Raw genomic sequence first — 15,855 nt, 5'->3', positions numbered from 1 at the left:
TTACTGTTTTATAGAGCGGTATTTCATGACTATAGTAATATCTGTTGTAGTAAGAATACATGTTATTCACCTCATTCTCAAACACTTTTATTAAAACATGGAAGCCAAACGCAGAAACTACAAATCCCTGCATTAAACATGTTTCTGTTAGCTGATACTTCATGACAAAATACACCATATTACTGTCCTGCTAATGTGCCTGGACCTATACTGCAGAGAAAAAACCCATGACTGACCCGAATGGTTGTCCAACTGCTAGATGCAGTTATTTTGAAATGAATATGCATGTTTTTGAGCAGTCATTCAAATACCTTAGGCTATTGACTGCAGTTTACAGCATAGAGAAGAGTTTTGTACTCACTTGAAAACAATAATAACATTCTTCATTACATTGTGTTGTTGTAGCCTAGGTAGGATACATTTCTTGTTCATAAAAAACGGAAACAATTGGGTAGCATTTCGAGCTGCATACCAGAGCACTGGGAGGGGGGGCACTCAGCGCAGCCTTGGGAGCGCACAGTGTAGGCAGCTACCTATGATTTCATTATCTGATAAACTTGTTTTAATTTCGCTGTGTAAATTGACTGGATACATTCACCGCAGTATTAAGCCTAACATTAAGCATATGAATTATGGGCAATATGCATACGCTTCTAATTTAGGCTATAGGCTACTTCGAGCATGTCTGTCTTCATTGTTCTGTTGCGCAATTACGCACCTGGCCTCTCCGCTGCCATGGCTATTCCTTTTAAAGCTTGTTGGACACTTATTTCGACCTCCAACTCCTGCTCCTCCTACTACTATTAAACTATTGGAGGAGAGCGGAAGCTTGCTGAATGGAAGATAGGCTACAGCATTAACGGGAGGGGAGTTGGAAGGAGAAGCCATATTTTTTTGATAGTAAGCCTACTATTTTAAGACCAGCTACATCCTGAAAAAAATAGGCCAACACCATACGAGTGGCCTGCTAATGTACCTTTCTGGACCTTCTAAGCTGTGGAGAATAGACCCAGACGGTTGCATAATCAGGCATATGCAGTTGCTTTGGCATGAAACAAAAGAGCAAGTGTGAGTGGTTATTCAAATTAGCCTACATCACTGCAGTGTATAATAACTGTGTATTCACTTGATAACAATAATACATTCCTCATTGCACTGGGTTGTAGCCCAGGTAAAATAATTGTTTTCTAAAAAGTAAGCCTAATCCATAGTGGAGCTTTGTGTGCCCGGGGATAAATCTAATAACCCTAGATTTTGAAGATCCTTGATTAGGTGACAGTACAGAATGTCAGCTTTAATTTTATAACCCAAAACACAACTGAAACAAACTGCAAATGCATCAAACGACTTTGTAGAGCTTGATGTAGTCATTGTTCAAGGAATATGGGACCAAATACTAAACTTTTGACTAACTTGATACACTAGAAATCAATTTGTCCAAATACTTGCTTCATGTGGGGGGCATGGGGACGACTAGATACATAAAGTGCTTTCATTTCTAAGGTAAGACCCTCAAATACAGAATGTCACCTTTTACTGTCACCCCATATAAAACATGTGAACTCAAATCCCAAACGCTGGAGTATAGAAACAAAAATGTTAGCTTCACTGTCAAAAACATATGGAGGGGAGTGTATATACAGGCATGAGTTAAGACAACCAAAATCACAAGGTGTTTTATGAAAAACAAATGTCTTTGTCTTCTGATCCAAATTTAATAGCTACAAAATTATGTTCTCATGGAGTATCATTCCTTGAGCCCACTCTTGGACGGTATCTTACAGTGTGACTTTCACACATCTCCATTCCATTTAAGAGTCATGGTATACAGATAATAATAAATCAAGAATAAGGTCAAAATTAACAGCTGCATTTACTAGTCTGCAGACAATTGTCAGATTCTTTTTTTCTATTTGAATAACTAACAAACAGTAAATATACATTGTCTTCTCTAGCCTATAAAGCTACCTGGCCTGACATCCATATCTTAGCTATAGCACTGAATTAAACAAAAAGTACAGAATTCGACATGTACAATAGTTCCATTTTTAATAAGAACAAAGAAAGTCGTCACAAGCAAGAAAAAAAGCCGTCATTCTACAATTGAATTTGCCCATGAATTGCACCTCCACTACCAAGAAGAGGCTAATGATACAGGAGGAAATCACTGGTTGGACTGCCAAATGAGGCAACCCTATATCATCATCAATATCACCACATTCACCGTAATAATGGAAAGGTTTTGAAATTTCTTTCCTATAACAAATGTGAGAATAATCCAAAGATTACATCGGGCACCAGGTGGAATAACAGTTTTCATTAAATGATAGGCCCATAACATGATCAGTCAGGACACATGAAATTCAAGTATCAAAATTATTAAGAGGACACTAACTAGCTGTAGAGGAAACTACAATGACAGTAAAAATTATGGAGAAAAAAAACATGACACAATCAACAATACATTAGGCCAGGGGTAGGCAACCCTAGTCCTGGAGTGGCACAGGCACTTCATGTTTTTGATTTAACCGACCTGGAAGACCAGGTGTGTTGAATTTAGGCTATCGCTGAACTTAGCTCAGTTGTTCAGGTGTGGTGCCTAGCTGGAACAAAATCCTGAAGTACATGTGGCACTCCTGGAACAGGGGGTTGGTTGCCTACCCCTGCATTGGGCAATGTTGTGCATTTAAGGCAGTGATATTTCTTCTAAAAAGTAGGAACTAGATAGCTATGCTCATTCCATGTTAAATAGAAATTAAGCCTCAATGTGACCCCCCGCCAATGTTTTCTTATACAAAATAAAATCTTCAAAGATTTGAGTGAGAATCAGAGTTCATATGGCCAGCGGTGGGTAGTGTTCTGGATGTTTTTGGTCTCCTTCACAGTGAGGGTTGTCAGGGCTTATCAGACTGGAGCATGGTGGTGTCACTCAGCCTATTGTCTGGCACAAAACCTAAACAGTTGGCACAGATCTGGCACAGCGTTGTTTGTTCTATTTGTTCGGTTAACGGTTGCCTTTCATGGCCTCCTTAGCAGCCAAGATTAGAGGTGTAAGACTGGAGAGCGGTTTTGCCAGCTTCAGGAAGGGATGCTAGACAAGAAGAAGAGAAGGAGGAGAGAGAGAGTAAAGGGTTAACATTGAAGCTCATCTCTATTGTAGTACATGCAGACAGGGTAATGATGGAGGAGTATATACAGCCAAATCCAACCAGTCAAGTTGACACAAGAGTAGAAGAGCAAATCACAAAGGAAGCCATAGATAGGATGGGTCATCACCTGCAGCAGCTCTTTGCCCCCACCTCTCTTCTCCACATCCATTTCCAGGCAGAGGTTAAGGAAGTCTCTGAATATGGGAGACAGTTTCTCTGGGTTCTGAAGTTCTGGAGTCCCATTTGTGGCAATCAGGTACAGTGCCTGGGGGAGAGGAGAGTGGGAAGAGAACTGTGAGGTGCTGGAAAAGTATGTTACATCCATGTCAGTATCACTATGGAACTAGCTTTTGATGCACTGTGATATAGTAAAAGAAATAAATGGAATTTTAGGAGGGTGCTGCTCTATGGTTCACTTACTCTTAGCGGGTTCTCATTGAGGTATGGAGGCTCCCCCTCAACCATCTCAATGGCCATGATGCCCAGGGACCAGATATCAACCTTAGGCCCATAGGCTTTCCGGGTCACCACCTCAGGTGCCATCCAGTAAGGCGTACCCACCATGGTGCTGCGCTTGCTCTGCTCTGGGGTGATCTGGGCGCAGAAACCAAAATCGGCTGCACAGAGAGAAGGGAGGTGGAATTCAGAGAGAGATGGAGACATATGTTAGTGAGGGACTGAAGGGTAGCAGTACAAACAGTAGCACCAGCTTGTAATAGTCATTTGTTAACTATCCCTGGCAAATTGGTACTTATCTTTCATAGGATGCAGATGGCAAATTCCAGCTATAAATATAGAACAGTTTTACAACATCAAAGCAAATCAATATACCCGCAGACTTTCAATAAGGTAAATATCCACCCCCAACTATTAGGGCTGTTACTTCTTCTACATAGGCCATGGCTAGCCTGGGGTTGTTTAGTGGGAGAGGGAGACTCACTGAGCTTGACAGAGCCATCCATTCCCAGTAGCACGTTGTCACTCTTGATGTCACGATGGATGACCTGGTTCGCATGAAGGAACTCCAGTGCTTGTAAACACTTCAGATGGGGAAACCAATGGCACAGACAGAGACAGAGAGAGAGAGAGAGAGAGAGAGAGAGAGAGAAAGAGCAATGGAGCGAGAGGGGATAAAGAAACAACGGTCAATATTTCCACATACAATAAAGGCTCTAAATGTGAACACACAAGTTACCCACCCAGCCACTGTTAAAGGGTAAACAGGTCAAGGTTAATGCAGCGTGCCGTATAAGAGCTGGTCACCTCTCTGCAGACAGCAGCTATCTGAGCCTCGTCCATGCAGGTCTCTGTCACCACATCAGTCAGCGAACCACCAGCCAAATACTCCATCACCACATAGAGCTCCTCTCCCACCAGGAAACTAACAAACACACACAGACACCAAAGCCGGAGAGGTTGTTAGGGTATATTGTATTGTACAATATCGTACACCCAGTAGTGTTCCACCATCACCAGAATGTTAGGTTTGGCACACCCAACTTACACCAAAGTTAGTGCTGTTAAGCTTAATTATATATTTGACAATTCTATTACCTGTCTACATAGTTGACAATGTTTGGATTCTTTAACTCTTTCATCACCATAATCTCATTGATTATCAGCTCCTTCTTGGGCTGCTTCTGTAGGTTGATCTGTTTAATGGCCACCTGTGAGAAACAGCCAGAAATAAGGAAAGGTTCTAAATTATCCTCTAAAATGGGTGTGTGATTAGTTATCCTGCAATCTCTCAACTCCTGCCAGGCTTACAGTTTTCAAACGCTTTCCCCATTTCTGTCTCTCTGTATCTAGTCTCTGCCGCACTTTGCACATCATTCCTCAACTCTCAAGGTCTCCTTCCCTTTACTTATACTCCTCAATCCATCCATCCCCGGTCAGTTGACCAATGACAACCCTTAATTCCCCTTTACCTCCTGTCCGGTGGCGACGTCAATGGCTGTGAACACTGTCCCTGAAGCCCTGTGTGGAGACGGTTACATATTTTTAATAACTTGGACACACACACAAATACACCCCAATTACCACCTTCAAATTAACTTACCCCTGTCCAATTTTTTCATATCTTGTGTACTTCTTTCTGGGATCTCCAATGCTAACAATAGTTCCTGTGGCCAAAGAAAAAAAGTTATACACACCAATACTAAATTCTCCTGACAAGAGGGTTATATTAATAACTACCAGTAAAATTGCCACGTTGCTATTGTAAGAAATGTAGTGCGTTTACTCAGTTTGTCCATGATCTCCTCGTCTGACATCTTGCCTTTCTTCTTCTGTCTGTCTAGAGCCTTGGAGGCTGCGTCTCCATCTGGACACGTGGCTGGAGCAGGGATGGGGTCAATGACGGAGCGAGTGTAAACCTGCAGGAGAAACACACACAATAAATAAATAAGAATGAGCGATTGTGAGCAAGAGCAAAATAAAATTGAGGTGAGCTCCCGTCAAAATTACTCACACTCTTAGTGTATTCTGGACGTGGTGCCACAATGGGTGGGGGAGCTTCATCATCATCATCATCATCAATGTCCTTGATACTGATCGATGAGGGTTCCGTGCCCTTTTTGACCGGCTATTGCAGAAAAGATAACAATAGACATTTCATACAGTGAGGGAAAAAAGTATTTGATCCCCTGCTGATTTTGTACGTTTGCCCACTGACAAAGAAATGATCAGTCTATAATTTTAATGGTAGGTTTATTTGAACAGTGAGAGACAGAATAACAACAAAAATATCCAGAAAAACGCATGTCAAAAATGTTATAAATTGATTTGCATTTTAATGAGGGAAATAAGTATTTGACCCCCTCTCAATCAGAAAGATTTCTGGCTCCCAGGTGTCTTTCATACAGGTAACGAGCTGAGATTAGGAGCACACTCTTAAAGGGAGTGCTCCTAATCTCAGTTTCTTACCTGTATAAAAGACACCTGTCCACAGAAGCAATCAATCAATCAGATTCCAAACTCTCCACCATGGCCAAGACCAAAGAGCTCTCCAAGGATGTCAGGGAGAAAATTGTAGATCTACACAAGGCTGGAATGGGCTACAAGACCATTGCCAAGCAGCTTGGTGAGAAGGTGACAACAGTTGGTGCGATTATTCGCAAATGGAAGAAACACAAAAGAACTGTCAAACTCCCTTGGCTTAGGGCTCCATGAAAGATCTCACCTCGTGGAGTTGCAATGATCATGAGAATGGTGAGGAATCAGCCCAGAACTACACAGGAGGATCTTGTCAATGATATCAAGGCAGCTGGGACCATAGTCACCAAGAAAACAATTGGTAACACACTACGCCGTGAAGGACTGAAATCCTGCAGCGCCCGCAAGGTCCCCCTGCTCAAGAAAGCACATATACATGCCCGTCTGAAGTTTGCCAATGAACATCTGAATGATTCAGAGGACAACTGGGTGAACGTGATGTGGTCAGACGAGACCAAAATGGAGTTCTTTGGCATCAACTCAACTTGTCATGTTTGGAGGAGGAGGAATGCTGCCTATGACCCCAAGAAACCATCCCCACCGTCAAACATGGAGGTGGAAACATTATGCTTTGGGGGTGTTTTTCTGCTAAGGGGACAGGACAACTTCACCGCATCAAAGGGACGATGGACGGGGCCATGTACCGTCAAATCTTGGGTGAAAACCTCCTTCCCTCAGCCAGGGTATTGAAAATGGGTCGTGGATGGGTATTCCAGCATGACAATGACCCAAAACACACGGCCAAGGCAACAAAGGTGTGGCTCAAGAAAAAGCACATTAAGGTCCTGGAGTGGCCTAGCCAGTCTCCAGACCTTAATCCCATAGAAAATCTGTGGAGGGAGCTGAAGGTTCGAGTTGCCAAACGTCAGCCTCGAAACCTTAATGACTTGAAGAAGATCTGCAAAGAGGAGTGGGACAAAATCCCTCCTGAGATGTGTGCAAACCTGGTGGCCAACTACAAGAAACATCTGACCTCTGTGATTGCCAACAAGGGTTTTGCCACCAAGTACTAAGTCATGTTTTGCAGAGGGGTCAAATACTTATTTCCCTCATTAAAATGCAAATCAATTTATAAAATTTTTGACATGCGTTTTTCTGGATTTTTTTGTTGATATTCTGTCTCTCACTGTTCAAATAAACCTACCATTAAAATTACAGACTGATCATTTCAATGTCAGTGGGCAAACGAACAAAATCAGCAGGGGATCAAATACTTTTTTCCCTCACTGTATATAGCCCACACATATTTTCAGGGCTGCTATGAATGAGGTCAAGGACCAAAAAATCCCAGCCCCATAGTATTCAGGTAGCTAGTAAGGGAAAGGGGGATATCTAGTCAGTTGTACAACTGAATGCCTTCAACTGAAACGTGTTCCGCATTTACCCAAACATCTCTGAATCAGAGAGGTGCGGGGGGGCTGTCTTAATCGACATCCACGTCTTTCGTGCCCGGAGAACAGGGGCAGAACGACAGATTTTTAAGTAATCACTAGAAAGAAGTCAGTACTTACAGAGTGAGGTCCTGCAGGGAAACCATCCTTTTCTAAAAATGAAAAGGGCGAGGGAAATAATTGCAGTCTTAAAAGAGTCTATAACAATCTTATAAAACAGCAAAGTGTCATCCATGAGAAAGCTCACCAGAGGAGAAACTGAGGTATTTCTGGCGGCCGTTGCCTGTAGAATCATAGAATTTGAGCACGTCGAGAACAGCCTGTGGGTTCTTCTTCTGCTCTGACTTGGTGATGTTTGACGTCTGGAGGAGCCGTGCCCATTGCTCTGGCATGCCCTATCAGAGAGGAGGATACAAAGAGATGGGGTCAGGGGTCAATCAACTAACTCGGGTAGAATCAAAAACAAGCAGTACTATGGTCCTCCAGGCTGGGATTTGAGTATCCCTGGAATAAGAGTTGAAAAGTCGGAAGAAAGTGACCGTACTCACAGTGAACTCCCCAGTGACAGCATCAAAGCCAACGTGGATAGTGTGTTCAAAGTCTGAAGGCGGAGAGATCTCTGGTCGTTCTTTGTCCCGGTCTTTCTTTCTACCACCTGAAAGTCATCAAATAAACCATCATTACATTCTCTGTTAATAAATGTGCTGAAACGTAAATCAGATCCAACAACGGATAGACTGAAATTGAAAAGACCGAAACTCAACTACTCCTGCCACTGGATAGTCTGATGCATACAGATGGAAAGTAACATAAAATGGATTGGTTCTGAACTAAGATACACTGAATGAAATGTAGCCTCTTAATGCACCTTTAAAAAAAAAATGGCTGTGGCTCCATAGGTAACTGTCCCATCCAGCCCCCTGGATCTTTTTTTCCCCAGAGCTGAAGATCCGAATCACATTCTGCACATGTGTTTCTCTACTTTCACATTTCTCACTGTCAATTGTGAATAATAATTTTTCAAGTTCTAGCGGTGAAACGTCCATGCAGCATCTGCATACCAACCATTTGATCTCAACAAGGTTCATAGAGATATGCATTTAGGTTAGATCTTCTTGAGTTATACAGTGTTGTTTTGAATTATGTACAGAGAGCAAATTTTAGAGCAGATGATGTTAACTGTAGCATAGCCCGTGTTTAGTTTCAATCAAACTCTTATTTTGTCTAGTGGCGCGGGCATGACAGAAATGCGACCATTCGCACAATCATCCGAAAATCTTATTAGAAATTAGGTGTTTTTTTGTATTCCAGTAACGTTATACCAGGGATGAGCAACTTTGAAGGGGGTGTACTAGGGATGAGCAACTTTGAAGGGGGTGGGGGCCACACAAAACTGTAATCCTGCAATTCTACACATTTTGCCATAGGGTGGTGTAAAAAGTTCGCAGTTTTGAATATGATATCTGAGTGAGACTGACTAATAAAAAAAAATCAATGGGGGCCCCCCGGCTGGTAACTCAGGGTTAACAAGTTAGACCATTTTCTAAGTTAGTTTAACTGCCAGCTAACACATTTTAGTAGACATGGGCTAATTGACTGACATAAGAGAAAAACTGCTGATGCACAACCAAATTTCAGAATTGTACCTTGTGTGTTCTACTATTCTAACTTGCAACAGTAAGTTGAAACCCCGACTGAGGGAATTGATCCAAGTGACTTCAAAGCCCGCAGGCCGCCAGTTCCCCATCCCTGCGTAATACTATGCTATTCGGTACTGTTATGTAGAATGATATCATTACCGTGTGATCTTGCAGACATTTATTCAGCTTTGATCTAACATGAGCAGAATCTAATATGCGCAGAAGCTTCGGGACCTTTGGCTGTCTGTAAGATGGTCCAGAAAAGTTGGATCCACAGCCACTCCGTCACAAAAATAGGACAGTTGACAAATGCTTAAGAGCAGTGGTTTCCAACCAGGGACACTAGGACCCCAGGTGGTACTGGGCCTATCCACCAGGGGTACTGGGCCTATCCACCAGGGGTACTTGAGAAGACTCATGAGACCATAGGCCTACTGGTAAAATGCACAAGGGGGTACTTCAGGGGTACTCTGGGGCAGAATAAAACTCAGTTGGTGGTATAGTAACCGAAAAAGGTTGGGAACCACTGCTTTAGATCCCCTGCCAGTGCACCACCTCTATGGACTCGTGTCTCACCTTTCTCTGCTCCTGAGAAAATTGAGATTATCTTGTTGCGGGGTTTCCTTTCTTCTGGAACCGAGGGCAGGGGCTTGGAGCTGTGATTGGCTGAGAGCGGGTCCTTACTGGAGCCTGTGCTGAAGATGGTGCTGCTCATCCTGACTGGGGGGGCTGGGGGCTTGTCCTCAGGATCCCCGTTATCACACATGGCCGCAGGGAGCAGGGAAGGACAGAAAGAGGGTAACAAAGAGACAGACAGGAGGAAAGAAAGCGCTAATGTGCACAATAGACAGAGGTGGGTGCAGAGAGATCAGGAATGGGAATCAGAATAGAAGGAGAGCATGGGGTGATATCTGCGAGAGAAACAGAGACATGATCAGTTTAACTACACAAATGACAGGTGTACAAGAGCACATGCACATTGCATAACATATTAGGTGGTATTTGATTTTGAAGAGGCCAGTCCAGTTTTATGGTTGTAAACTGGTTCATGTTTATCTTGAGGTGAAACTGACTTTACACCGCAGAGGAGCACCTTTATATAGACAGGAAGATTGCTCTGTCAGAACTCATTTTCTCTCTGGCAACATACGAATAAAGTACCAGTCAAGTTTGGACACACCTACTCATTCAAGGGTTTTCCTTTGTTTTACTATTTTCTACATTGTAGAATAATAGTGAAGACATCAAAATTATGAACACATATGGAATCATGTAGTAACCAAACAAGAGTTAAACAAATCAAAATATATTTTATATGAGATTCTTCAAAGTAGCCACCCTTTGCCTTGACAGATTTGCACACTCTTGGAATTCTCTCAACCAGATTCATGAGGTAGTCACCTGGAATGCATTTCAATTAACAGGTGTACCTTGTTAAAAGGATAAAGTAATCCTTCTGACCCCCCCCCCCCCCCCCCTTAAAAGATTTAGATGCACTATTGTAAAGTGGCTGTTCCACTGGATGTCATAAGGTGAATGCACCAATTTGTAAGTCGCTCTGGATAAGAGCGTCTGCTAAATGACTTAAATGTAAATGTAAAAGTTAATTTGTGGAATTTCTTTCCTTCTTAATGCGTTTGAGCCAATCAGTTGTGTTGTGACAAGGTTGGGGTATACAGAAGATAGCCCTATTTGGTAGAAGACCAAGTCCATATTATGGCAAGAACAGCTCAAATAAGCAAAGTGAAACAACAGTCCATCATTACAGGTCAGTCAATACGGAAAGTGCAGTTGCAGTTGTTCCAGTGCAGTTGCAAAAACCATCAAGCGCTATGATGAAACTGGCTCTCATGAGGACCGCCACAGGAAAGGAAGACCCAGAGTTACCTATGCTGCAGTGGATAAATTCATTAGAGTTAACTGCACCTCAGATTGCAGCCCAAATAAATGCTTCACAAAGTTCAAGTAACAGACATCTTAACTGTTCAGAGGAGACTGCATAGATCAGGCCTTCATTGTCAAATTGCTGCAAAGAAACCACTACTAAAGGACATCAATAAGAAGAGACTTGCTTAGGCCAAGAAATACGAACAATGGACAATAGACCGGTGGAAATCTGTCCTTTGGTCTGATGAGCCCAAATGTGAGATTTTTGTTTCCAACAGCCGTGTCTTTGTGAGACCCAAAGTAGGTGAACGGATGATCTCTGCTTGTGTGGTTCCCACTGTGAAGCATGGAGGAGGTGGTATTATGGTGTGGGGGTGCTTTGCTGGTGAGTGATTTATTTAGAATTCAAGGCACACTTAACCAGCATGGCTACCACAGAATTCTGCAGGGATACACCATCCAATCTGGTTTGTGCTTAGTGGACTATCATTGGTTTTTCAACAGGACAATGATCCAAAACACACATCTAGGCTGTGCAAGGTCTATTTGACCAAGAAGTAGAGTGATGAGTGCTGCATCAGATGACCCTAGCCTCCACAATCACCCAAACTCAACCAACTTGAGATGGTTTGGGATGAGTTGAACTGCAGAGTCCAGAGTGAAGGAAAAGCAGCCAACAAGTGCTCAGCATGTGGGAACTCCTTCAAGAATGTTGGAAAAGCATTCCTCATGAAGCTGGTTGAGAAAATGCCAAGTGTGTGCATCAAGGCAAAGGGTGGCTACTTTGAAGAATCTCAAATATAAAATATATATTAATTTGTTTAACACTTTTTGGTTACTACATGATTCCATGTGTTATTTCATAGTTTTAATGTCTTCACTATTATTCTACAATGTAGAAAAAAGTAAAACAAATTAAGAAAATTTGAATGAGTAGGTGTCTAAACATTTGACTGGTACTGTAATTCTGGGAAGAACAACACTGGATGGGTGTGTTGCAGAGGCAATAGGAAGGGACTGGGCAAGAAAATAGGTTGGTCTAGAATTGATTATATGCACCTCAACAGTAATTACTGTCATTTTTCAGAAAGGTGTTGGATACAGAGCTACGAAAGGCAGTAGAAGTGCTGACTGTGGTGGGTTTTTAGAGGGTTAATCATTTCTGTAGTAGAGATCAACAACAGGGAGGGTTGGGTGGAGAAGCAGCATCACAAAAAACAGCCACATTACTAGCATGTCACTGTCTCCCTTTCAATGTATCCTTTGTCATCTCCATCTATGATGTAAAAGAAGTGACCAGGTGAAAGCCAATTCATTACAAAAGGATGTCCACTATATTGCTCACATGTATCCATCGTCTCAGACCAGCACAGATGAAAGAGAGGACACGAAGAGCGGAATCCATGTCAGACTATCGAGAAACACAATAAATCGATTGGGTATGATCGTGACCATCATCATAATCACCTTTCAGATCATTAACTTCAGCTAGTCAGGAAGGAGAGGACATAGAGGAATACATATCAATTCTCTCACTCGGCCATCATTGTAAATAAGAATTTGTTCTTAACTGACTTGCCTAGTTAAATAAAGTTAAACTTTTTTTTTCTTCAAATATACCATTGACCTAATGTTAGGTCAAGGTTTCTGAAATGTGCAACACAGTAGGGAACTAGATCACCCCCTATGACCTCCAAACGTGTATTTCCAAGATAGAAAATGCATTCTAGAGTCACTGAAAGATAAGTTGCTCCTCTGTGAAAGATCAAACGTAATACTTGTAGGTGAACCTAGCTAAATAGTTAGGCCTGATTACACGAAGATATTAAGTCTAGGCTAGTTAGCTAACTATTTCACCTATTCAACTATGCTACCTAAAGCAAGTTAGGTTAACAGTTGTCCGGAGTTCAGTTAGTCAGCTAGCTACCTAAAAAGTTAGCTAGGCTAACAGTTGTCCAGAGTTTAGTCAGCTAGCTAGCTAACGTTAATTGCATATATTTAGCTAGCTAACATCAGAAACCTGAATTAGCTAGCTTGCGCTGTTATTGCTAGCGCTAGATTAACAAACTACTTTATCTCCAAGGACAAAAGCCAGACAATAACGAACCCTGCTTGACAATACAAATGTACATTTGGTAAGCAACAGAACGCCATTAGCTAGGTAAGATAGCTCGGTGCCGGTAATAACTTACGGGTATTTTATTTGCTAGCCAATGATGTCGACTCGCAACTCACCAGGCAGACTCCATACACCACAGAAAACTTGGGTCCAAATCCTCGACGTTGTGAAAGCTTTAATTTGTACATACGTAAAAATAAAAATAAATCTGATATGATGTAGAGTTTACAGAATATACAGAGTAAACCAATGTATGATTTCAACAGTTCCTATATAACTTTTTCGTCATTCTTTGTCGACCGGGTGGATTCTTCTTCTTTGGTATCATGGCATTTTGTTTGTGCATGCTGCCACCTACTGTGCGGTAGTATTTTTATTTGTTATTTTATTTATTTATTTTATTTCACCTTTATTTAACCAGGTAGGCTAGTTGAGAACAAGTACTCATTTAAAACTGCGACCTGGCCAAGATAAAGCAAAGCAGTTCGACACAAACAACAACACAGAGTTACACATGGAATAAACAAACATACAGTCAATAATACAGTAGAAAAAGTCTATATACAGCGTGTGAGAATGAGGTAAGATAAGGGAGGTAAGGCAACAAATAGGCCATGGTGGCTAAGTAATTACAATATACAAATTAAACACTAGAGTGATAGATGTGCTGAAGATGAATGTGCAAGTAGAGATACTGGGGTGCAAAGGAGCAAGATAAATAAATAAATACAGTATGGGGATGAGGTAGTTGGATAGGCTATTTACAGATGGGCTATGTACAGGTGCAGTGATCTGTGAGCTGCTCTGACAGCTGGTGCTTAAAGCTAGTGAGGGAGATATGAGTCTCCAGCTTCAGTGATTTTTGCAGTTCGTTCCAGTCATTGGCAGCAGAGAACTGGAAGGAAAGGCGGCCAAAGGGGGAATTAGCTTTGGGGGTGACCAGTGAGATATACCTGCCGGAGCGCGTGCTACGGGTGGGTGCTGCTATGGTGACCAGTGAGCTGAGATAAGGCGGGGCTTTACCTAGCAAAGACTTGTAGATGACCTGGAGCCAGTGGGTTTGGCGACGAGTATGAAGCGAGGGCCAGCCAACGAGAGGGTACAGGTCGCAGTGGTGGGTAGTATATGGGGCTTTGGTGACAAAATGGATGGCACTGCGATAGACTGCATCCAATTTGTTGAGTAGAGTGTTGGAGGCTATTTTGTAAATGACATCGCCGAAGTCGAGGATCGGTAGGATGGTCAGTTTTACGAGGGTATATTTGGCAGCATGATTGAAGGATGCTTTTGTAACAGTATAACTTTAGTACCGTCCCCTCGACACGGGCGCGAACCAGGGACCCTCTGCACACATCAACAACTGACACCCACGAAGCGTCGTTACCCATCGCTCCACAAAAGCCGCGGCCCTTGCAGAGCAAGGGGAAACCCTACTTAAGTCTCAGAGCAAGTGACGTAACTGATTGAAATGCTAGTAGCGCGTACCCGCTAACTAGCTAGCCATTTCACATCCGTTACACTCACCCCCCTTTCAACCTCCTCCTTTTCCGCAGCAACCAGTGATCCGGGTCAACAGCATCAATGTAACAGTATAACTTTAGACCGTCCCCTCGCCCCGACACGGGCGCGAACCAGGGACCTTCTGCACACATCAACAACGGTCGCCCACGAAGCATCGTTACCCATCACTCCACAAAGGCCACGGCCCTTGCAGAGCAAGGGGAAACCCTACTTAAGTCTCAGAGCAAGTGACGTAACTGATTGAAATGCTAGTAGCGCGTACCCGCTAACTAGCTAGCCATTTCACATCCGTTACACTTTGTTGCGAAATAGGAAGCCGATTCTAGATTTAATTTTGGATTGGAGATGCTTAATGTAAGTCTGGAAGGAGAGTTTACAGTCTAGCCAGACACCTAGGTATTAGGTATTTGTAGTTGTCCACATATTCTAAGTCAGAACTGTTCAGAGTAGTGATGCTGGACGGGCGGGCAGGTGCGGGCAGCGATCGGTTGAAGAGCATGCATTTAGTTTTACTTGCATTTAAGAGCAGTTGGAGGCCACGGAAGGAGAGTTGTATGGCATTGAAGCTCATCTGGTTAGTTAACACAGTGTCCAAAGAAGGGTCAGAAGTATACAGAATAGTGTCGTCTGCGTAGAGGTGGATCAGAGAATCACCAGCAGCAAGAGCAACATCATTGATGTATACAGAGAAGAGAGTCAGCCCGAGAATTGAACCCTGTGGCAGCCCCATAGAGACTGCCAGAGGTCCGGACAACAGGCCCTCCGAGAAGTAGTTGGTGAACCAGGCGAGGCAGTCATTTGAGAAACCAAAGCTGTTGAGTCTGCCGATAAGAATGTGGTGATTGACGAAAGCCTTGGCCAGGTCGATGAATACAGCTGCACAGTAATGTCTCTTATCGATGGCGGTTATGATATCGTTTAGGACTTTGAGCGTGGCTGAGGTGCACCCATGACCAGCTCTGAAACCAGATTGCATAGCGGAGAAGATACGGTGGGATTCGAAATGGTCGGTATTCTGTTTGTTAACCTGACTTTCAAAGACCTTAGAAAGGCAGGGTAGGATAGATATAGGTCTGTAGCAGTTTGGGTCCGGAGTGTCTCCCTTTTCAAGAGGGGGATGATTGCGGCAGCTTTCCAATCTTTGTGAATCTCAG

At 42.9% G+C, this 15,855-nt stretch overlaps 1 protein-coding gene across 2 annotated transcripts; it reads right to left on the bottom strand.

Annotated features, from left to right (window-relative positions):
- Positions 1-2,032: 2,032 nt before the first annotated feature.
- On the bottom strand, positions 2,033-13,508 carry LOC139578421 (serine/threonine-protein kinase PAK 2). 2 transcript variants are annotated; one of them, XM_071405984.1, is made up of 15 exons: positions 13,297-13,508; positions 9,751-10,085; positions 8,083-8,189; positions 7,782-7,929; positions 7,655-7,686; positions 5,620-5,733; positions 5,392-5,524; positions 5,209-5,272; positions 5,078-5,126; positions 4,704-4,816; positions 4,413-4,530; positions 4,090-4,189; positions 3,570-3,766; positions 3,277-3,414; positions 2,033-3,091 (listed from the first exon to the last, which is right to left on the bottom strand). In XM_071405984.1, exons 2-15 carry the CDS (start codon positions 9,938-9,940, stop codon positions 3,005-3,007), a joined length of 1,590 nt encoding a protein of 529 aa, XP_071262085.1. In that variant the 5' UTR covers positions 9,941-10,085; positions 13,297-13,508; the 3' UTR covers positions 2,033-3,004. The 2 variants fall into 2 exon arrangements, with proteins under 2 accessions (XP_071262085.1, XP_071262087.1); XM_071405986.1 differs by having other exon boundaries at positions 13,254-13,393.
- Between the last annotated feature and the right edge of the window lie 2,347 nt (positions 13,509-15,855).

Source organism: Salvelinus alpinus, chromosome 6, assembly GCF_045679555.1.
Source record: "Salvelinus alpinus chromosome 6, SLU_Salpinus.1, whole genome shotgun sequence".
Taxonomy (NCBI): domain Eukaryota; kingdom Metazoa; phylum Chordata; class Actinopteri; order Salmoniformes; family Salmonidae; genus Salvelinus; species Salvelinus alpinus.
This window is presented reverse-complemented; position numbering and strand designations above follow the sequence as displayed.